Below are 23,198 nucleotides of genomic sequence, written 5' to 3'. Positions count from 1 at the left end.
GATGAAAACGATGACTCGGCGGACCGTACGACGTGTTTCCACTGGTCAGCCGTTCAGGATTTATGCTCCCGACACCATGTTTTACGCTTCTTTGCGTTCGTTGTCGTTGGTTTCAGTATATCAGGTCGTCCACGAGTATTCGCTTTATCGTGTTCTCGGCGGCCAATTTCCATGGATGCGGAGTCTCGAACATGGCTGTTGAGCTCTGCTGTCACTTTAGCCGCCGTAGTTTTGTGTTGTTTTGACACAGTTCGTGTTAGCGTATGACGATCTCTGTCATTTAGTTTTGACTTGCGCCCACTATTACGTTTACACGATGACATCTTTCCATTTCTTGCGTAGGCTGTCATTACTGTTGAAACACTTGCTCTTGAAACATTCAGTAAGTTGGCTGTCACGGTAACTGATGCTCCAACTAGTCGGGTCCCCACAATGTGCTCTCTTTGGAACTCTGTTAGGTCTTTCATTGCACGTCGACCTCGGCCCCTGAATGCAAATACGATGCGGTCTCAGGCGCTGCAGTCATGGACTGTGCGGCTGGTTCCGGCGGAGGTTCGAGTTCTCCCTCGGGCATGGGTGTGTGTGTTTGTCCTTAGGATCATTTAAGTTAAGTAGTGTGTAAGCTTAAGGACTGATGACCTTAGCGGTTAAGTCCCATAAAATTTCACAAACATTCGAACATTTTGCAAATACATGCGTGCACTACTCGTAGACAACCTGCACTGATGCCTGGTCTGCATTCAACACACAGGGTCCAGAGCGACACGTGCCTTACCTGTCACTGTTGACCGTCAAACACAACCATCCCGTAACTACCGCCGTTCACGTTATTTTGCCTGTCCCCTGTATGTTGACGATTTATTGCAGCGTTTCTTAACCTTTTCGACAAGTGGAACGCTTTCTGATGTCCACTTTTGTCTTCGAACTCGTGGCTTGTTTCTATTTTTAATTCAAAATTCTGTAGATAAGTTATTTACAGCTACAATTGTATGCAGACAATGACCTTCCTCAAAAAATAAGAAAGCAAGCATAACGGCACTCATTACTGGAGGGTCCTTGAGACTTTCCTGGACACTGTTCCTGTCTCCAGGACACTTCCAGCGGCAGGACACCGTGGAGATTTTCGGGAAACCGTGCACATTAGGTACCAAATCATTGGAGACAACAACAACCGTAAGATTCTTACGAATAACCGTCGGGAACGGCGCAAAGTAGAATGGGCAATAGAACAAATACTTAAGGAAAGGATGTCTCAGACAGATTCACTGGTAGAATCTTAAGGAAACGTAATTCACCCGCGAAAGAAGAGGCCTAGAAAATACTGGTTCGACCGGTTCTCGACTGTTGCTGCTTAGTGTGGGACCCTTACCGAGTACGATGAGGAAAAGGGATGGAGAAGATCCAACGAAGAGTGGCGCCCTCCGTCACGGGACCGCGAGAGCATTACGGACATGCTGAAAGTTGTCGCTGGTTTGTCTCATTCTGATTTGAGGGGCGTAAGTGCAATGTTCGATGTATAAAACTAAGCTTTGATGTAACTAGACGAGAGACTGCGAGGCTTGTTCTTTTCTCTGAATTCTTAACGTAACTTACAACGGATGTACACTTCCATTTAATTAAGATTTTTGAATGTCACATGCAGCTTATATTTTCCGTTGTTTGGGAAAGACATCTATAGCGACGAATAATGAATATCCGGACGAAGTGCAGATACAGCTATAACCGAATCGTTATCGCGCGACTACTTTTGTATGTTAACGATCGAAAGAAATGTTTACAAAAAGACGAAAATACGAAATAGTTCGTGACATTTGGAGTAAATAAACTGAATCTGTTACAAATTTAGACTGCAGATCAGTTGAGAACCGTCGCCAGGTCACTGTGTGAGTAGAAATTACTATGTATTATTAATTGTTTATAGATTGCAATTACGAACGTATCACTGAATTGCAATCTGGCAAAAAGGAAACGAAAATGACTGACTCATGCTCGGATCTAAAAACGCAGTTAATACCATGGCTTAAATTTAACACAAAACAAGCAAATACTCTGTACTGAACACACGCACATGAAAGTTAATCATTTGCAAAACAGTTCGGTTAATGAAGAGCTTTGCGTTGCTCACTGCAGTGCCAACTGTTGCTGAGTTTAGGAGTGCAAATGTTCATAAATACATGTTTTGCATTACAGTAAATTATTTCTGGAAAATTCGTGATGTTTCAAAAAAAAATGGTTCAAATCGCTCTGAGCACTATGCGACTTAACTTCTGAGGTCATCAGTCGCTTAGAACTTAGAACTAATTAAACCTAACTAACCTAAGGACAACACACACATCCATGCCCGAGGCAGGATTCGAACCTGCGACCGTAGCGGTCGCTCGGCTCCAGAATGCAGCTCCTAGAACCGCACGACCACTCCGGCCGGCATCGTGATGTTTCGTTTAGTGAAGACTAAGTAAGTGTACACTCCACTGTTACGTAATTTGCAATTGTGAGCAGAGTTTGAAATGCACATAGAAACATGTAATGTATTATTCTGAAGTGACATTTTGTCAACATTCGCTTAAATTATGCTTTTATGCTTTTAGTTTTAGTCATTATTCTTTAACTGGTTGTTCTACCAGATACGTTGATGATATTCTAATCATCTACAAAGGACCCCCTGACGGTGTTGATCGTATCTTTAAGCTATTCAATGATCTTCGTGAGAAAATTTCTTTCACTATCGAATTTGAAAATGAAGCCCGTCAAATAAATTTCCATGACTTGACGCTTACTATAGAAACAAATAAAATCTCTTTCGATAGTTTTCGTAATGTAATATATACCGACCAAATCGTTCCTGCATCTTCTACTCATCCACAATAGCATAAAAAAGCCTTCTTTCATTCTGCTGTTCACCGAGTCATTTCCATCCCACTTTCTAAAGAAAACTTCAACAACGAAATCAATTTACTTAAAACAATAGCAGTTAACGACGAGTATAAAACTAACATAGTAGATGACGTCCTTAAAAAGAAAACTGCTAAAAGACTTACTACGCTAGGCATTTCTGTTATCGAGTCTAACTCAAAAAAATATTTCTCTATTCCTTTTGTGGAGCCTATCTCTTATCAGATCCAACGCAGTCTTAGAAATAAATACGATTGCAACGTTGCTTTTTCTAGTAATATCAATTTGAAAAAAGAAACTTCATTCAAATTTACATTCTATTCATTCCTCTTTAGAAAATTCTGGTGTCTACAAAATTGTCTGCTATACTTGCTCCTCGTACTATATAGGACAAACAGGACGTGACTACACTACCAATTATGAAGAACACTTGATAAGGAAAAAACGGCACTAGCCCCCAAAATTCGTCTTTTGCGACCATCTTCTAATTACAGGTCATTCACCTAAAGCCATCTGCGACTGCAACATTTTGCCCACCGAAAAGAAAGGGCGTAGACTAGATATTCTAGAAGAATTAGAGATTTTCAAGCATTTTGCTCGAAAGGATAGCCTCATCCTTAACGAACAGTTACAGCTACGCAACAAAAATTTTCAAATGGCTCTGAGCACTATGCGACTTAACTTCTGAGGTCATCAGTCGCGTAGAACTTAGAACTAATTAAACCTAACTAACCTAAGGACATCACACACATCCATGCCCGAGGCAGGATTCGAACCTGCGACCGTAGCGGTCACGCGGTTCCAGACTGAAGCGCCTTTAACCGCACGGCAACAATTTTTTTTTTTTTTTTTTTTTCAACTGTATAAAGCTGTTACTCGGTATCTGACTTCGGGTCTCCTTGTGCAGATTGCCGAAATGTTCTTTTCCTTCTAAGGTAGTCCTATGTTTTTCAATTATCAAATGTTTCTTGGCTGCAATTTGCGTCATTATTGCTTTCTACAAGTTGTCATTCAGTCCTATCTACATTTTCATAATGATGTTTTCATGTTTTATCTTACAATTATAAGCTTTGATGTAGACAAAATGTTATGTTGTATGGTACTATCAAACAGACATTGCCCTTTATGTACCAAATACTGTTATTTATAATCATTCCTGCCTATATTTCAATGTGAAGTAGCCTAATTCTACCTACGGCTACTAGGTGGCGCGCTCGTTGCACTGCCATGTTCACCTGGCCGCATTTGTTAACGCGGGCACCTCAGTCCGTTTCGCAACCTGCACCACGCAAGTAACGAGCAGCCCTTACTGGCTCGCCATCACAGTTTTCTTTATCTTAAATATCTTTGTGACTAATGCCCTTTTGGCATATTTATTATTTTATAAATGACATATAAGTACTACCAGTCTTTCACAACGATTCCGTACATTTTGAGTCATAATTCTGTGTCCATGTTATAGAATATGGACCATTCATTATTTTAAATTCTGAGGAAAACACTCCTAGCAGTGTCGAAACCAGGTTAATTTTTTAAAAATAGTGACCGAGGGCTAATTTTCTTTCCATTGGAACTATTTACGGTCTCTGAAAGTGCAGCCATGTATAAGATTTTTTTTTTTTTTAATTTCCTATCCCATCCCTCATAGCATATGACTGTATCATAATACACAATGCTGAATTCTGTCAACGAATGTAAAAATGATATTAAGGTAGTCTGATAGTACACGTTTACTGTGGAATATACGATCTCCGATGAGGGCAAGAACGTATGGCCTGTGAATGTGTTTCCCCACCAGCTGCCTTCGTTGTCATGTAAACAATTTGATGGAACCCATGTAAAGATGTAAACATAGTAACAATATATGTAATTTATACTGTTTTTACAAAATACATAACCTTGTGCTGGTTTAATGTTGACGTATCCTTACAGTTAAAAGACTTATCATAGATATACCAGAATAAGCAACTGCCTACGTGTTCTCATTATCATTCCCTTTGCATTATCTCATCCCCAATGCACCACATCCCAGTCTCTGTCCAGAATTTATCCAATACAACTTCCACACAAACTGGAGCGCTTACCAGGATCCATCGATACCCAAACTGGAAGCCACTCACTAACCTTACAGCAGCATGATGACATGGTCATACCATATCCTTCTCACCCATATTCTCATCAAGACCATATATTCTCATCGCCCCAATCTCCCATTACAAGCCCTACTCCTCCAAGAATCCCATCGCTTATACCGTTCCTTCCCTCCCACTCACTTGTGGCTGGAATACACTCACACAACACTGGCAAATACAGGTACAAGGCAGGGACTTATTAAATGCAGAGGAACGCTGGGACTGGCACCAGACATGCACCAGGTTCGATGCTCCACTCCCCATTGACTCTCCCAAGTATTGGAAACCATTCTACCGCCTCACTGGCAGTAATCCCAGCCCTCACTACCTGTTCCTCCGGAACAATTCCACATAACAACACGAGCAAAGCTGTCCACTCTAAATCTTATCTCTTCGACATCTGTTCTAATCCTGATGACTCTCATTTTGGTTACTTCCTTTTCTCTATAATACACGAATGCACCAATACCACTGCCTCATCCCAGGCTCCCAGCTTCCACTACTTAGATCACATGCTACAAATACCACTGCCTTATCCCAGGTTCCCAGCTTCCACTACTTAGACTACATACTATAAACAAAATTAAGCATGCAACAAGTAGTTAAAAAAAAACACTTCCCCTGGTCACGACTGCATTACTTATCGATACCTCAAAGAATGCCTCCTCTTCTTTGTCATCGCCCTTACAGCTCTATAACACGATCCTCTCTCCAGTTTCCCATCAGCTTCCCATGAATGTTCATCAGGTTCTTCAAATCGACCTACTCCCGACCCATTCATCAACACGTGAACCAACGCCGTCTCTTTCCTGTTCACCAGTGTAGCTTCCGTCGTAATTTCCCTTCTGGTGATCAGCTTCTGCACCTCATTCATCTCCTGTCCTATCAGCTCAACAACCACAAATCCACTGTCTTTGTCTTCCTTGAGCCGGGGACAGCCTGTGACCATATAAGGCATCCTGGTCTCCTCTTCAGACTTAAGATTTATGCGTTTCCAGTCAAGTATGTCCTCCTCATAGCCTCCTTCCTATCTAATCACCAATCCTTCATCACTATCAATACTATCAATGCCCATACCTTCCATCCCACTACACTTATACCCAGAACCTTCGTCCCGTGTCCTCTTCTTTATCTCCTTTACACTACTGATTATTCCCAAACCACCTTCATCAGCCCATCTCCCTCAGCACGCTAAAGACGCCGATTCCGTCCAGCCTGCTCTCTAGAAATCTAAATAGATCTCTCAATATCTCCTTTTTAATTGAAGATACGGGTAAGTATGCTGGCTGTCTGTAATCCACAGCCATCAGACTTGCTGGTTCTAAAAACACAGGAGGGTTAACTTACACATAACATACACGTGCCAGATGATGAAAGTTCTTCACTCTGAGCCTACTGACGCGTGTCCAATCTATTCTTCCTCTAACTCTCTTCATAATTTCCACCAAAATTCTAACATAGAAATGATGAGCTTGAATGATGTTAACACGAATCTGATAAACACTTGATTTATTATTCTTCAGTCACACCTAATACCTCTTCGTATTATTCTCATCCGTTCTACAGCGACTCATTCACAAAACTCCGCTTGGTTAGTGTGTGTCATTGCAGTTCGGTGTTTCACGGTCGCCATCGAGTTAAATATCGTTTCTAGAGTAATGAAATATAATTATGTCTGCATATTATGAAATATTCCCGAGATATTAAAAACCCTACATGCACACAATTCGCTCCGAATTACTACTGTGTCCAGACAGACTCACTTTCTCGTACCAAAACCACACCCTGCCATTTTATTGGGTCTTTCCTGTCAGCTACACTACATCTTTGGAGCAAAGATGCGTAAAGGTACACTCAATCAGTCAGCAACAGAATCGATCTATACCTGTACCCTACAACATCAATCGGTTTTTAGGATGAACCACCAACATGTCTTACCTCCACGACTTGACCTTACCATTCGCAACTGTTTCATCCATTTAACTAATCTACTAAAATATCTTGAACCAACCCTCGACCAGCAGGTAACATGGAAACGTCACCTACTAACCATCCAAAAGAAATCCCGCAACTAAAACTACTGAACTTCGGGATTGCACCCTTCCACTCTCCTGTACACCTACAAAACATTGATCTGACCCATCCACTCCTGTGCCTATACTGCATGCATATTCGCTCCATCAAAGTCCTGTAAGTCCTTGCAAATCCTTGAATGTCATGCGCTCTATCTTGAATTTCTCCTCCACATGGAAGGTCTACCATCTTATCAAATTCCCACCCCTCCTCGCCCACATTCAACACCTCCATCTACACTATCTGCAAACGAGATTCCAATAGCCCCATTGTTTCCCCACTGATCAACAATACTGGCATGCCGATGTGCTTTCACAAACATGTCCAACTGCCCCTACACTTACGCACGCTCCATACCCTATCCCAACTGAACTTCAGCCAACTCTCTCTCGCACACATTGAAATCTCCCCTGTTATTTATCCATCCCACCAACTATACCTGCTCCCCTACCTATCTCGCTCCACATCAGATCTCCCTTTCGCCTCTCGTCTCTCCCTGTCCTCTTCCCTCATGACTCTGACTCTTCCTCACCTTCTCTCTTCCTAATATCCATCCCAACACTTGCTTTAATCTCCTTTGTTTCCTATCCAACAGATCCCTATATTTTTTCCCACACCTTTCCACCCTCTAGAACACATTACCCCGTCCCCAACGTTTTCTCTCGGTGCAACTCCTTCACCTTTTTACTGCAAGAGTGCCACCATTTTTGTAATGTCTTTCAAATACCTATATTTGTTTTTATCTTTTAATCCTTTGATTTGAACCTAAACAATAAAGAAAATCTAGTATTTCAATCTTTTATTTAAACGCCAAAAAATTTTTATTCTTTTTATACATTTTGAAACCATCTGCTAACTTTTCAGTTTCTAATCACATTTTTTCCACCTGAGTTTATATTTCTAAAAACACTTTTGGCTGTAGAGCGGGGAGCTGTACTCCAGACAGTTCACCCTCTACCCGTATGGGGCGAGGATGAAATAACTATAAAGAGAAATATACGGCCATGAGGCACATTCGAAGGTTGGAACAACTCTTTCAGCTGCCCGGGCTGTTGTCAGGGTTGGAAACTCAACAGGGAAAAGTTCTCGTCTCACTGTCACTATCTTCGGTTCCAATGGCTCTGAGTAGTATGGGACTTAACATCTGAGGTAACCAGTCCCCTAGACTTAGAACTACTTAAACCTAACTGAACTAAGGACATCACACACATCCATGCCCGAGGCAGGATTCGAACCTGCGACCGTAGCAGCAGCGCGGTTCCGGGCTGAAGCGCCTAGAACCGCTCGGCCAAACGGCCGGCAACTGTCTTTGTCACCACGTTTGCTGTCAGTCGTTGCCGCGAGTCATCACCCTCACTGTCAATCATCGCTTTGCCAATGGTCATCACCTCCGCTGTCAGTCATCACCTCCTTCGTCAGCCAATATCACCGTTGCCAGTCACAGTTTTCACACCCATAATTTCCTTTGCCACCATTTTCATCACGTGCCTGTCCCTGCCATTGCCGAGTTTCTTCCAGCTTTCTGTACTGCTCGCTGTACGCTGAACCAACTCATGACTACAATGTCCACAGTCGTCTGTTCCCACCCATACTCCACTTCCATCTCCTCTTATTTCCTTACCCCTATTTTAGTCCCATCTGTTCTCCCCACATCCACCTTCCCCATTACTCATATGGTTCCATCTGTCTTCAGACACACACACACGCACACACACGACACACGCACACACACACACACACACGCACACACACACACACACACACACACACACAAAGGCGCGCGCGCACTCTTCATCCCCAGTCTCAACAGACTCCTTCTTTTCAGATAATACAACTCCAGCACGTGCGGCAGCTGTATTACCACCGCCACCGCAGCCAGCGTCGGCAGGACTGCACCAGTCAGCAGCACCACCGACCCTTATTGTTGCTCTGTTGCCAACGCCTTCGTCACTATGTCTGGATCCAGAGGCAGAAGAGCCAGCTGCAAATACTCTGGCCTCAACCACACTTCCGCAAACTTCATACGCAGCAGCTGTGTCTGAACTAGCAACATCTGCATCTGCTTCAGCTACACCAGCTCGAGGTAAGGAAAACGTCCATACCACATCTCAGTCCCCAACCAATAAGCTCACACAAGCTATCCCCAACACATCATTCCAAACAACCTATCACGCACACTGAACCTGTAACTGAAACCCAAAAAACCCCACTGCAGCCCCACACACCAGAACCTATGGACTCCGCTACTGTCTCATCCCAAACGTCTCCTCCAAAAACATTCCTTCATCCTGTCACGTCTGGACGTCAAGATACTCAGTCCTAAAACCAAGTCGCTTGAAACTGAAAAGAATCTTCCAAACTTTGACAAATTTACAATTAATACCCTGCAAAGTTCCATCAACACCAAGTCCTGCAGTCCTGATTTCCATACCCACCTGCTGCACATACTTCCTGCCATAAATTTTGGTTCACATGCCTTCCTGCTTCCACGTAGCCCACCAAGTTCTAGACAACATCAAAACCCACACCACTCGCCTGCTCTAGCTGCTGTGATCAATGTGGCTGATCCAAAGATCACAATGGGCTGTGTCGAGCAGATGCTAAATTCGTCACGATTCTCAGATTCGAAGAGCCCTCTGAATTCACCACAACTATGATTCAGCATTCCTAATCGGTGTCTTCTCTGGAGACACATGTACTTCCTTCAGAATGGAGCCTTCGTGCACCATCATAAACACAAAGTAGAACCTCCCTGATTCCGAGCCTAAGCCTACAATTTCCACAGATGCCTCACCTACAACGACCTTTAACCCCACACCGCAAAATCCCATCCGCATGCCCCTACTGTAAAACCTCCACTTGTACCAACACTGTCCTAAAATCCACTCCCGCAACACAAGCAATCAACTCCTAACCACATACCCCAACAAGTATAAACCTATGTCCCCTCCAACCAACTGATGAACTGACCATCCCAATGCGCCCTCACGTCGTATCACTTCACCCGAAACAACTCCCTACACCCTGCACCCGCTGATGAAGACATCATCCACTCCATCATCCCTGTAATTCAGAATGCGCAAGCATTCGAGTGTGCGCATATCCTCCACGAAGTCATCCTGCCAGCCCGTTCTATGTTCCATGCAAATAGCACTGTCACGTATTCCCAAAACCAGTTCCCCTTCTTGTTTTCCGGACTAGACACCCTGGCCTAATACTCTCAAACTCTGCCTTGTGCAGCACATTCGACCCTGGAGCACCCATCCTAACCCCAAAACATAGCTAGATGGTTCAAATGGCTCTGAGCACTTTGGGACTTAACTTCTGAGGTCATCAGTCCCCTAGAACTCAGAACTACTTAAACCTAACTAACCTAAGGACATCACACATATCCATGCCCGAGGCAGGATTCGAACCCGTGACCGTAGCAGTCGCGCGGTTCCAGGTTGTAGCGCCTAGGACCGCTCGGCCACCCCGGCCGGCCCCATAGCTAGATCCCTCCCATCACCACATCCCTAACAAATCACATTCATCTATCTCTTTTCTTCTCTATAACAAACATCAGCTTCCTGTCCTCATCTTAGGTCCAGTCTCCACCACGAACTCTTTACATTCACCCATTACGAGCAGCTGTCGTCAAGCAAATAACGATGTCAGCATCGTCTCGTCAAGCAAGTCTCTTTTCTCTTTTACGTATTTACAAAACTCCATGCAAGTCAGCTTGTAGTTAAACCAGCACTGTAAGATTGATTCCAGAGTCCCTGGCAGCAGTCGATTTCTTACATCAGTCCACTGGGTTGACATCAGCGCAAACGTTCTTTCCACAGTGGCGTCGTGTGCGGGAATAGAAAACAAATACTTGCATAATTTTAGCACCTGGCATTTGTGTTCAGAATTTTCGGTTTCCTTAACAAAGTAAATCCACCTGTCTTCCACGGGGAGTTCCGTCTTCCATTCTTCTGAGTCACGCTTAATTTCTAAAAAGCGCTTCAGATGCATGCATCCCTGAAAACAAAGCGACTGTGACGCGGTTGTAGTCACTGCGGGAACACCTCTATGCAGGCGTAGCTGCGCCACTCTTCCACCGCACCCAGTGGATCCACACACGAGGTGCAAATCGCCCAGCTCTACGTCAGCAAGCCTATCCACAGTGCTGCTGTGTATCACTAACACTGCCGGAAAACAAACCCGAGACAGAAACGAGCAGCACGGGATGGAAGCTTGAGGGCGAAGAGCGAAGTGGACATTACTGTCGTCAACAGCAGGTGGGGAGAGTGAACGGAACAAGTTTGTTGTCAGACAGGACACGCAGCGCGTACCGTCAACATTCGCTCTGCTGTCCACAATTCACCGTGCGGTACACATACAAAGCCTATTGGGACAAGAAACCAAACTAAATATAATAACTTTAAAGTCAGTACCGCCGTTAGGCTGTTGTTTATTTACAGTGTTACATTTACACTTACGTAATCATGATTTCGGCTTCAACGTGCCATTATCTAGTGTTTTAAGTGTTATAAATTGCCTAAGACGGCATACTGTCGTATTAAAATACACTATTAGACACAGTACACCAAGATGGTGTACTCAGTAATGAAACAAAGCAGTAGGCACTCCCAGAAATATCGACTCTTACACAATTTGTCTAATAGTGTATTTTAATACGACAGTATGCCATCTTAGGCAATTTATAACACCTAACACACTTGATAATGGCACTTTGAAGCCGAAATCATGATTGTGTAAGTGTAAATGTAACACTGTAAATAAACAACAGTCTAATGGCGGTACTGACTTTAAAGAAATATGTTACGACTGTGGCCCCGCATTATGAAAAAATTACTAAATGTAATAAGTCTGTAGCGAGCTACCGAGCAACTTGGGTCCCTTACATTAAAGTAGTCAGAAGTTATTCCTGAAAAATTTCTGAAAGTTCGTCGGTGGAATTCTGGTTGCTCCTGTATACACTCCGTTCCTTATAATTAAATTTTTGCAGTATACCAGTTTCCTATAGAAACACTCGCGATTGGTAAGTTCTTGATTGTTATTGACTTTAATCTTCCTGTGACCGTGGCCTAATAGATAAATGCTAATCGGATGTAGCCTCTTTGAGAGTCGTTCCCAATCAAGATCATCGACAATGTCCACGCAAAGATGAAGCGTTCTGCAATAATCAACACCAAGACTGTTTGATTTATATATCCTGTGTAGACACAATATGTAGCAGTCACTATTTTAGTCTCACGCTTGTAGTTATGGTCAAATCCTCTAATTATGAGAATATTGAAGGGCGGTTTTAATTTTTTAAAACCAATCAAAAGCCAAGACCGCACAATATATTTTTTACTCAAGATAACCGGTTTCGACAGTCTAGGCTGTCATCTTCAGGTCTTAAACATTTTTTGGTAGTAAAACATGTTCATTGTACTCTGAATCTCATGCACAAAATGTCAAGTGGATAAAACTCAGCACATTTCATGCATGAGTTTCAGCGTGAAATGAACTCATTTTACTAGCAAAAATGTTTAAGACCCCAAGATGACAGCTAAGACTGTCGAAACCGGTTGTCTGGAATATAAAATATTTTCTGAGGCGTTGGCTTTTGAACGATTTTTAGCAATTAGTTATCATCAATCTTATCATAGGTCAGAACCGTTAGTATTCCGTCACATGCTGTAAGAATGGTCAACATACACAATCCTCCCTGGAATCCAAAATGTGGCCAGCGCAGATGACGCGAACGTGGATATTTGGCACATTGTAAACCTTCAAGACACTTGTCAAAAAATATCATTAGTCACGAATCGGTAATTTTTTGCTGGGGTCAACCCACAGCAGTGGGGACTCTCTCAGCCGGTACGACAGGACGCATAGCTCACGCCCCCGCCTTCGAGGTCGATGAACTCCAAACTCGAATTCCGGCTGACTCTTACTCTCTTAGCGCTAGTCGTGCTTCACAACCGATTTTGTCTACCATCGACTTGTGCCAGGAAAAACGTCTTTATCGTTGGGTAAGGGATCGCGGACTCCATACTTCCCCGCCCTAAAAGACTTCTTCGCAGCCGTAGGATCCAAAGAAGATAGAAAAAGTTGTTACAGATCACAAAAAAGTAAACAACGTGAAACTTAAGGACAAACAATAATATTACAAAGCATACCACATAAATTCCTTTGACGCCGATGGTGCACTGCCTCTGCAATGAAATAACACAAAAATATTACACATCTTAGTGAAAAATACTAAATGTTATAAACAAATGTGTTTTACGTTATATGACATAGAAATTAGTAATGAGTGTTTTACACAGGTTTAATTTGCAGTTAATAATAAAAACTTACCCCTTTCAGCAGTCTGCGTGGGACATCAAATACATAATTGTTGCTGGTTACTTTTCCTGTAGCACTGCACAAAAAAAGCTCTTATTAACGTATCTCAGCTGCCCGTTCGGTGTGCCATTCTTTCGGCAGGGCTTTTGCCGCCGCTAATGTTATCACTGTGTAACGTCCCCTCTGGTACAACGCGTGAAGGCTACAGAGAAAATATTTCATACTAATGACTGTTCTACACTAAAGCGCCAAAGAAACTGGTACAGGCATGCGTATTCAAATAGAGAGACATATAAACAGCCAGAATACGGCGCAGCGGTGGGCAACACCTATATAAGACAACAAATGTCTGTCGCAGTTATTACATCGTTTACTGCTGCTACAATGACAGGTTGACAAGATTTAAGTGAGTTTGAACGAGGTGTTATAGTCAGCGCAGAACCGATGGGATACAGCATCTCCGAGGTAGCGATGAATTGGGATTTTACAGTACGACCATTTCCCGAGTGTACAGTGAATATCTGGAATCCGGTGAAACATCAAGTCTCCGACATTACTGCGGCCGGAAAAAGATCCTGCAAAAACGGGACCAACGACGACTGAAGAGAATAGTTCAACGGGACAGAAGTGCAACCCTTCCTCAGATTGCAGCAGATTTCAATGCTGGGCCATTGTCAGCGTGGGAACCATTCGACGAAACATCATGGATATGGGCTTTGCAGCCGAAGGCCCACTCGTGTACCCTTGATAACTGGACAACACGAAGTTTTATTTCTGCCCTGGGCTGTCAACACCGATATTGGACTGTTGATGACTGGAAACATGTTGTTTAGTAGGACGAGTCTCGTTTCAAATTGTATCGAGCGGATGGACGTGTACAGGTATGGAAACAACCTCATGAATCCATGGCCCCTGCATGTCAGCAGGGGACCGTTAAAGCTGGTGGAGGCTCTGTAACGGCGTGAGGCGTGTGCAGTTGGAGTGATATGGGACCCCTGATAGTCTAGATACGACTCTGACAGGTGACACGCACGTAAACATCCTGTCTGATCACCTGCATCCATTCATGTCCATTGTGTATTCCGGCGGACTTGGGCAATTTCAGCAGGACAATGCGACACCCTATACGTCCAGAATTGCAACAAATTGGCAACATGAACACACTCCTGAGTTTAAACACTTCTGCTGGCCACCAAGCTCCCCAACATGAACATTATTGAGCATATCTGGGATGTCTTGAAACGTGCTGTTTCCCCTGCGTACTCCTACGGATCTATGGACGGCCTTGCAGGATTCGTGGTGTTAGTTTCCTCCAGCACAACTCCAGACATTAGTCGCGTCGAAGGCACGTCGTGCTGCGGCACTTCTGCGTGCTCGCGGGGGTCCTATACGATATTAGGCACGAGTACCAGTTTCTTTGGCTCTTCAGTTTATTATTATCTTTAACAATGTATTAACATCAAACGTATTTGGCTAAACATTACTTCAGTACAACAGATTATACAAGTAATTGATAATGCTTTAATCTGTATTAAATCCTTCACGTATAAATCTCTTGTTAACGTGGTTGTCCAAAAATAAGTTTCAGAAGGAATGGGTACTTATTCTACCCGGGATTATGTTTCTGTACTTGAATAGGTGTTATTAATTTTGCAAATAAGGTAGTACATATTTTTATTCTGTTGACAGATATAGTTCGAAATTTGAAACATCAGTACACATCATTCCTTTTACTGTGACAGCATTCTATTTTTTTTAAACTCAATACAAAAGTGTGAATAACCAAGCTCAACATCTAATTAGATCATCAAATTATTATTTCTTTGTTGTTCGTGAGTAATTCTCCTTTTATTCTCATTGTACCTTACTCATCATCAGTAACAACACACACATACATACAGATACAAGTAGGCAACTTGTGTGATAATAAATGATATTGTTCAACTGTTATCTCTTAAACTACTCCATATTTCATATATCTCAACTCACATAAATCTCTATCACGTCTAACTCTCTCAAACTCGCCCGCATCTCGTGGTCGTGCGGTAGCGTTCTCGCTTCCCACGCCCGGGTTCCCGGGTTCGATTCCCGGCGGGGTCAGGGATTTTCTCTGCCTCGTGATGGCTGGGTGTTGTGTGCTGTCCTTAGGTTAGTTAGGTTTAAGTAGTTCTAAGTTCTAGGGGACTGATGACCATAGATGTTCAGTCCCATAGTGCTCAGAGCCATTTCTCCCAAACTCAGTATTATTCTTCCTTCAAATATATACTCCTACACATTCATTAACCTCCTTACCACCTCAATAAATACACAAACATGCCTCCATGCACGTTAACTTCTCTACACATTACTACTCTCATCATATAAAACATCCCTGCACCTCATATTACTCATATAACCGAGTACCTCACTATCAGTATGTCATTTTACACTTTTTTCCTATTTGTCACAACCATGAGGTGTTATCTCATTCTATTTCATTGCCGTTCCTCTGCTGTTTCAGGACTAGCGAAACAAATTTACAAGTTTTCAGAAGAATTATCTACTAACAGTAATTAGTCTTTCTCAAGATTTTGATAAATGTTTCATCTAGATTCGGCATTTATCTTTATTCTTTCTGGCACTACTGTTTGTATAGTATGATTTGGGACAATTACAGTAGTTACGTCCTCTCATTATTACTTCATAATACTGTGACGAATGTACCACAGGTTTTACTGAACTGTTTCTAAATGAGATATTTGGCAATCACTGCTTAATCTGCTTAATAATTTCCACGATTTTCTTAAACCTAAGGACAGGAAAGATGGGAGAGGAGTGAGACTTGAAACAGGATGTAAAATCTCACCCAGCTGCGAGCATACCAGTGGCTATTTAGTATACTAGCAAAAACGTTGCTAGTTCCCTATGCCCATTCTGGCTCTACTTCGTCACCTGGGTTGCCCTTATCTTCATATAGCATGGACAGTACCTTTTTATGTTTTCAACATGTTCCTTGTCATGAGCTTTCATTGTTTGTACATAATCTATTTCCACAGTGTTTGGATGTTCAATCCGTCTCACCCTACATATTTCCTATATAAACATGACTGATCTTATGTATCTCAGAATTCATTTTCTTTGATTTGGCATGCACTTTCACTAACACCAGGCCCCCCACTCGATAAGTTATTGACTTTAACAGTTTATCATGTCTATCTTGTCTCCTCCTTACCTTCTCCCTCACACACACTTCGACTAGTTTTAATTTCTTCTCCCATTCTGTATCGCTCCCTGGTGGCAAGTCCAGTAATTTACGAAAAATACTATCAGGTCCCTGGTTAAGCAAGATCTGAGATGGGCAAATCTGGTAGAATCATGTGATAGGTGGTTCCAGACACATTCAAAGTCGTCCAACTATTCCTTCCACGAACCATGTTTCCTGTGACAGTATGTTCTGCATAGACAGTTTAGCTCCTTCATCGTCCATTCTGCGGGATTGGAGGCCACTCTATACCTGAAGATGGCTGTCCTTTCTATACGACGTCTATCCAGCATTTTTTCTCCATTCTTTGGACCAAAATTGTGATCCGTTATCACTCAGAATTTGCACAGGGTACGTACTTTATTGAAATAGCCCTTCTCAAACTTATTAATGATAGCTTTGCTGGTGGCTTTCTTCAACATGCAAAATTTTACAAACTTGGAAACAAGTTCTTCGGCAACTAAGACTTGTGGGTAGCTTCCATGTGCTGCAGGTAGAAGTCCAAACAGACAGATGCCTACGATGGCCTTAATTGATGTCGGTATGATTGAATGCACACAGCCTTTATGTTGGACTGGGGTTGTCTTAGTCTTTTGGCTGGTATCACAAGTACTTGGTACTATGCGTATACACCTTCCCCTTTTATTGACAATGCGATCTAATTTCAACTTATTTCTTTCGTCCATAAGGAGCATTACTATAATGTGTGCAGCAGATTAACGTATCCACTACGTGCTCTGGCACACATAGTTTCCAACTTTCTTCACTTTCGCTATTTCTCTTGTTTAATATTTCATTGTGGACGTAATAGTAAGTACGAATCTTTTCTTCCTCAGCACACTTACATTTGATCTTAATCATCTTGGCTTTCATCTTCGTTTTTCTCCTTAGGCACGTTCCTCGAGAACCTTCTTAAGAATTCCGCATGTTGCAATATTTTCACTAGGTTGATCCTAATATTTCTTCACCCTGTGGTGTGTTCACAGCTACCCAATGTGAATCAGTTGGTAATCTTGATAATGCATCAGGTATTATGTTGGGTTTACCAGGTTCGTATACCACTTAAAAGTCGTAGTCTTGTAACATCAGTGACCACCTTGTTAATCGACTATGTCGCAGTTTGATGGTGGTCAAAAATTCCAGGGCTTTGCTGTCAGTAACCACCTTCGCATATCTTTGTGTCAACTAGAAATGGAATCGTTTGAAACCCCATACAATTGCTAGTACTTCCTGTTCTGTAATAGAATATTTTCTTTCCCATGCATTTAAACTTCTGCTACCAAATGCTGTAGTTTCTATCACTTTGGTATTTCCATCTGTCTCCACTCGACATAGGTATATGCCCGTATATGCAATCTGTAATCTGAGCTACCTGCACCGAAATAGAAGTCCTTAGTAAAATCAGGCTGGTACAAAATTTCTGCATTATGCAAAGTTTCCTCCATCTTTTCAAATTCCTCTTGACAGTCTTTTTTCCAATCTACGTCATATTTGCCTTCGTTAGCTTCGTCAAGTTTGAGGCATTGAGTACAGGATCCTTGATGAACGTTCTATAGAATTAACAGACACAGAAAAACAATCTCAATTCCTTCTTAGTGCTAGGAATAGGAAGTTGCCTAATGCCTCCAACTTAATCGGATTATGTAAATGCCCTCTTCTGAAATTATGTGACCTAGGAATTTTATCTGTGATTCACCAAATTCTGATTCGCCCAGATTTGCTGTCACCGTTGACATATCAAATGCGTCTAGGAGGGCATGTAATTTTTCCAAGTGTTCATCCCATGACTCACTCACAATTAGTGCTTCATCCACATAGACAGTGACTTTTCTAAGTAAGTCTTCACCTAGAATTTTATACAGTGCTCTGATAAATTCAGAGACGGATACATTAAGGCCAAATAGCAGGAACCTTGAAATGGTAACTCCTGCCAGTGTATGTAAAAGAAGTATAGTGGCGAGATTCTGGGTCAAGAGATATTTGCCAATATCCAGTGGCCAAGTCAGTGCTACCGAGTGTATTCGCTCCTCGAAATTTATGAATCAATTCTCCTATCATCTCTGGCTCGTTCCACTCTAGTTCAATGATTCTGTTCATTGTGTGTGCATCCAGCACGATCGCAACTTTCCCATCCTTTAATCCACTACAAACAGGGGATTATTAGACTGTTGGCTCTTTCTATAACGCCAAGGTCCACCATCCTCTGTATCTCTTTCTCTACTGCCTTCCTTTTTGGTACAGGATGGAATATTGTTTAATACTGAATGGCTTATGGTCCTTTATTTTCACTCTGCATTCTGCTTCTCTTATGATACCCAGCTGCAGAGAGAAGACATTATGATGCTTGTACAATATTGTAGTGAATTTCCTCTGAACTTCTTCATCCAGATGTGTCACCCTTTCAAGTTTCTTGCCCATCATATCTCCCCGACGCTGATCCTCTTGCACTAGCCCATCGTAGATTATCGGCACACATTCTTCCTACAGCTCTTCGTCTTGTTGTTTGGCTGTGGGCTGCTCTTTATTGCATAAGATCACCCACTTAAATCCTTCCTCTTCATTTTCTTGTTCTCTTCTATAGAAGTTAACTTCTTCCCCTCTCTCTTTTGCTTCAACAGTGTCTTCATCAAAACTTACTACCGCTTCCGCTTTGTTCAACCAATCCATGCCCGCAATAACTGTCTTGTTCAAACCTTGCACTACTAAAACTGTTGCTCATATACTTCTCGTTCGACTTCAAAGGTAACCAACACTTGCTCCTTAATGGGATTCCGCTTGGCAGCTGCAGCGTTCACAACTCTCACACCATTCACTGGAAAACTCGGGAAACTGACATTTGCATTCAATATTTGTTCTTATAGCTTCTGGGATGTAGCACGTGCTTCATTTCTTGTGTCTATTAGGGCCAGCCGAAGTGGCCGTGAGGTTCTAGGCGCTACAGTCTGGAACCACGCGACCGCTACGGTCGCAGGTTCGAATCCTGCCTCGGGCATGAATGTGTGTGATGTCCTTAGGTTAGTTAGGTTTAAGTAGTTCTAAGTTCTAGGGGACTAATGACCTCAGCAGTTAAGTCCCATAGTGCTCAGAGCCATTTGAACTATTTTTCTATTAGGACTTCAACATTCATTCCACACATTTTAATTTTAACCATAGGTAATAGATAATATGGGTTCTTTGGACATTTGCTCATTTTCCTCCATTACGTCTCCTCTCAGATCTCCACCATGGACATGTTTAATATGGTTAAAATTGGTCTATTAGGTCTCACTCCCAACCAGACCACAGCTGTAATGCTGTTTAGTTTTCCGTACTCCCTACTTCTTCAATTTGTACCTCATTACCCATTCGTCTGTCTTCTCTCCTCCCATAAATTCTTGAATCATCTTTTCTCCGGTGATCATTGGCAAATTGATGGCCATTACAATGGTTCCCATATCAAAGACAACTGCCCCTTTCTCTGTAACTTGGTGAGTTGCTAAATTAATTTACTTGGTAGTTATTTTCTTTTTGGTTTTTCCCATTCCTTTGGTTCTTTTCCTGCAATAGAATGGATTCTAACTCCTCCAGTACTTCTATGTCTTTAATCAAGCTCCCAGATCGGTTTCCTTGCACTCTTCTGCTCAACCTCCTCTTAATTGCATAAATCATTCTGTCATCATTTAATGCTTGCTCCAACGTCTCGTTCAGCTCCCATAAATGTTCAGAAAATTCTCTCATATTAGCCCTCCAAGTGTTAAGAGGCTTGTGATATAGTAAACCTTCGGCGTTGTGCATTGATGACTCTTGAACCAGAACTTTTTCAGGACTTCTAACTCAAATTGGTCATAATTACTGAGCTTCTTCCTTCTTCTTAACCTCCCCTCCCCTCCCAAGTGAAAGCTTCACCATCCATTCTATCTATTTGCAAACTGAATTTTATCTGCATCTCTAAAATGTAATGGGGAAAACCCCTCTTAACCACTTACAGTTAGTAAATATTATCAGGTGGAGTGTCCCTTTTGGTTTATACTTCTGCTCTATGTTAGTTTGTGCATGCCCCACTACTAATGTTGTACTGCTAATCTTCCTCTTTATCTCTTCAGTTTTACTCTCCAGCTGGTGTACACCATCCTGCAACTGCTTCTTATCGTCCGCAACTTTCTGATTGTCTTCCTGCCTCTGCCCTTCTGTCACCTTCTTTAAATTTACTGTCAGATCCTTTTGTCTGTTTCCTAGTCCATCAAGAGCCATATTACATTGTTGTTGCAACTGTTTTACTTCTTTGATCTCTTGATCGTGACGTGTCTCTACTGCGTGTATCTTCTTTCTAAATCAATTTTAACTCCCATAATACTCTCCTCAAAGTTTCCCGCTTTCTTTTCTCCCTTCTTGCCCATATCTTTGCAGAGTTGGCCTGCGTTCTGCAGCGGTTTACTATTTCTTTCGTTGATGTCTCTCTTCACTTATTCCTTAAATTCCAGTAACCCTCTGTACAAATCTCCTTGAATTTGTAATCTCTTCCGTACAGTCTCTTTCATTTTTCTTATTTTTCTGTGCCATTTTCTCTAAGCTCTGTACGGTTTTATGTGAACTTTTCTTCATCTCTTCATGTCCTCTTCCCTTTGTGTTCTCGTAATATCTTCTCCAGGTTTTCTTTATTCTCTCGTGCCCTGTTTTCTTAGTTTTCTCATACCCTCTTCTCTTCTTTTTCTTCTGATGCAAAACGAGTTAGAGGAGATATCTGTGTGGTGCGAAAATTGGCATTGGATCCTAAATAATGAAAAGTGTGAGGTCATTCACGTGAGCGCTAAAAGGAATCTGTTAAACTTCGGTAACATGATGAATCAGTCTAATCTAAAGGCCGTAAATTCAACTTAATACCTAGGAATTACAATTACGAACAACTTAAATTGGGAAGAACACGTAGAAAATGTTGTGGGGTAAGCGAGCAAAGGATGCATTTTATTGGCCCCCTTGCAAGATGCAACAAATCTACTAAAGAGACTGCCTACACTACGCTTGTACGTGCTGTTTTAGAATACTGCCGGCCGCTGTGACCGAGCAGTTCTAGGCGCTTCAGTCCGGAACGGCGCTGCTTCTACGGTCGCAGGTTCGAATCCTGCCTCTGGCATGGATGTGTGTGCTGTCCTTAGGTTAGTTAGGTCTAAGTAGTTCTAAGTCTAGGGGACTGATGACCTCAGATGTTAATTCCCATAGTGGTTAGAGCCATTTTTTTAGAATACTGTTGCACGGTGTGAAATCCTTACGACATAGGACTGAAGGAGTACGCCGACAAAGTTTAAAGAAGAGCAGCGCGTTTTATATTATCGCGAAATAAGAGAGAGAGTGTCACTGACATGATAGAGGTTTTGGGATGGACATCATTAAAACGAAAGTGTTTTTCGTTGCCACGGAATCTTATAACGAAATTTCCATCACCAACTTCTTGCTCCGAATTCAAAAATATTTTGTTAACGCCGACCTACACAGGTAGAAACGATCATCATAATAAAGTAGGGGAACTCAGAGCTCGCACGGAAAGATAAAGGTGTTCGTTTTTTCCGCGCGCTGTTCGAGAGCGGAATGATAGAGAATTATTGTGAAGGTGGTTCGATGAACCCTCTGTCAGGCACTTAAGTCTTATTTGCAGAGTATCCATGTAGATGTAGATGTAGATGTAACTTCAATTTTCATGCGACTGTGGCCCAGTGGATAAATGCTAATCGGATTTAGCTGCTTCGAGAGTCGTTTGCAATCAGAATGCCGCCGCTCAACAATATTGACATAATGATAAAAGGTTCTGCAATAACAAACGGCAAGATGTTTTACACTGTTTGATTTATGTACTCTGTTTAGACACAATACGAAGCAGACACTAGTTTCGTTTGACACCATCGCGGGTATTCGGCAGACAGTAAGCATTTAAGTCGTCGAAGAATATCATTTGTCACGAATCGGTAATGTTTCGATGAGTGTCAACCGATGGCGGTGGGGACTCTCTCAGCCGGTACGACACGATGCGCAGCCCACGACCCCGCCTGGACTCGGAGGACTCCTAGCTCGAACTCCGACTGACTCTGATCGTGTTAGCGCTAGCGGCGTTTGACTATCAATTCTACCTACCACCGATCTGTGCGCGAACAAATCGTGTTTATCATTGGGTAAGGGATCGCTAGCGCTTGACGAAAGCACGGACATATCGGACTGTGCTCAGCTTGCAGTCTTTGTGCGTGGTGTCGACATGCAGCTGCAAGTAACTGAAGAACTCTTGTATGTGGTACCACTCGATTACACCGCAACAGGACGTGACATTTTTGAAGCTGTTTGTCAATAAGTGGACAATTTGAATTTGCCGTGCGATAAGCTCCATTCTGTAGGGACAGACGGTACACCACAAATGATCGGGCGTCTCCAAGGTTTTACTTCTCGTTTGAAAAATAAACTCAGGGACGAATTCGGGAAAGACATTTTGACTCTTCATTGTTTTATTCACCAAGAGGCACTGTGTGCTGAAACAGTAGAGCTAGGTGGCGTAATGAAAGATGTCGTGAAGT

General features: G+C 42.4%; 1 protein-coding gene across 1 annotated transcript in view; it reads left to right on the top strand.

Moving 5' to 3' along the window:
* The window catches only part of LOC124544803 (peptidoglycan-recognition protein SC2-like), a 140,713-nt gene that overhangs the window by 87,064 nt on the left and 30,451 nt on the right, over window positions 1–23,198 (top strand). Inside the window, exon 2 of the mRNA XM_047123488.1 lies at window positions 8,923–9,180. Coding sequence (XP_046979444.1) covers window positions 8,923–9,180 — 258 coding nt within the window. The remainder of the gene's footprint in view (window positions 1–8,922; window positions 9,181–23,198) is intronic.

The sequence above is a fragment of the Schistocerca americana genome, chromosome 8 (genome assembly GCF_021461395.2).
Source record: "Schistocerca americana isolate TAMUIC-IGC-003095 chromosome 8, iqSchAmer2.1, whole genome shotgun sequence".
NCBI lineage: Eukaryota > Metazoa > Arthropoda > Insecta > Orthoptera > Acrididae > Schistocerca > Schistocerca americana.
The sequence above is the reverse complement of the archived record's forward strand: the minus strand, read 5'-3'. Positions and strand labels throughout refer to the sequence as shown.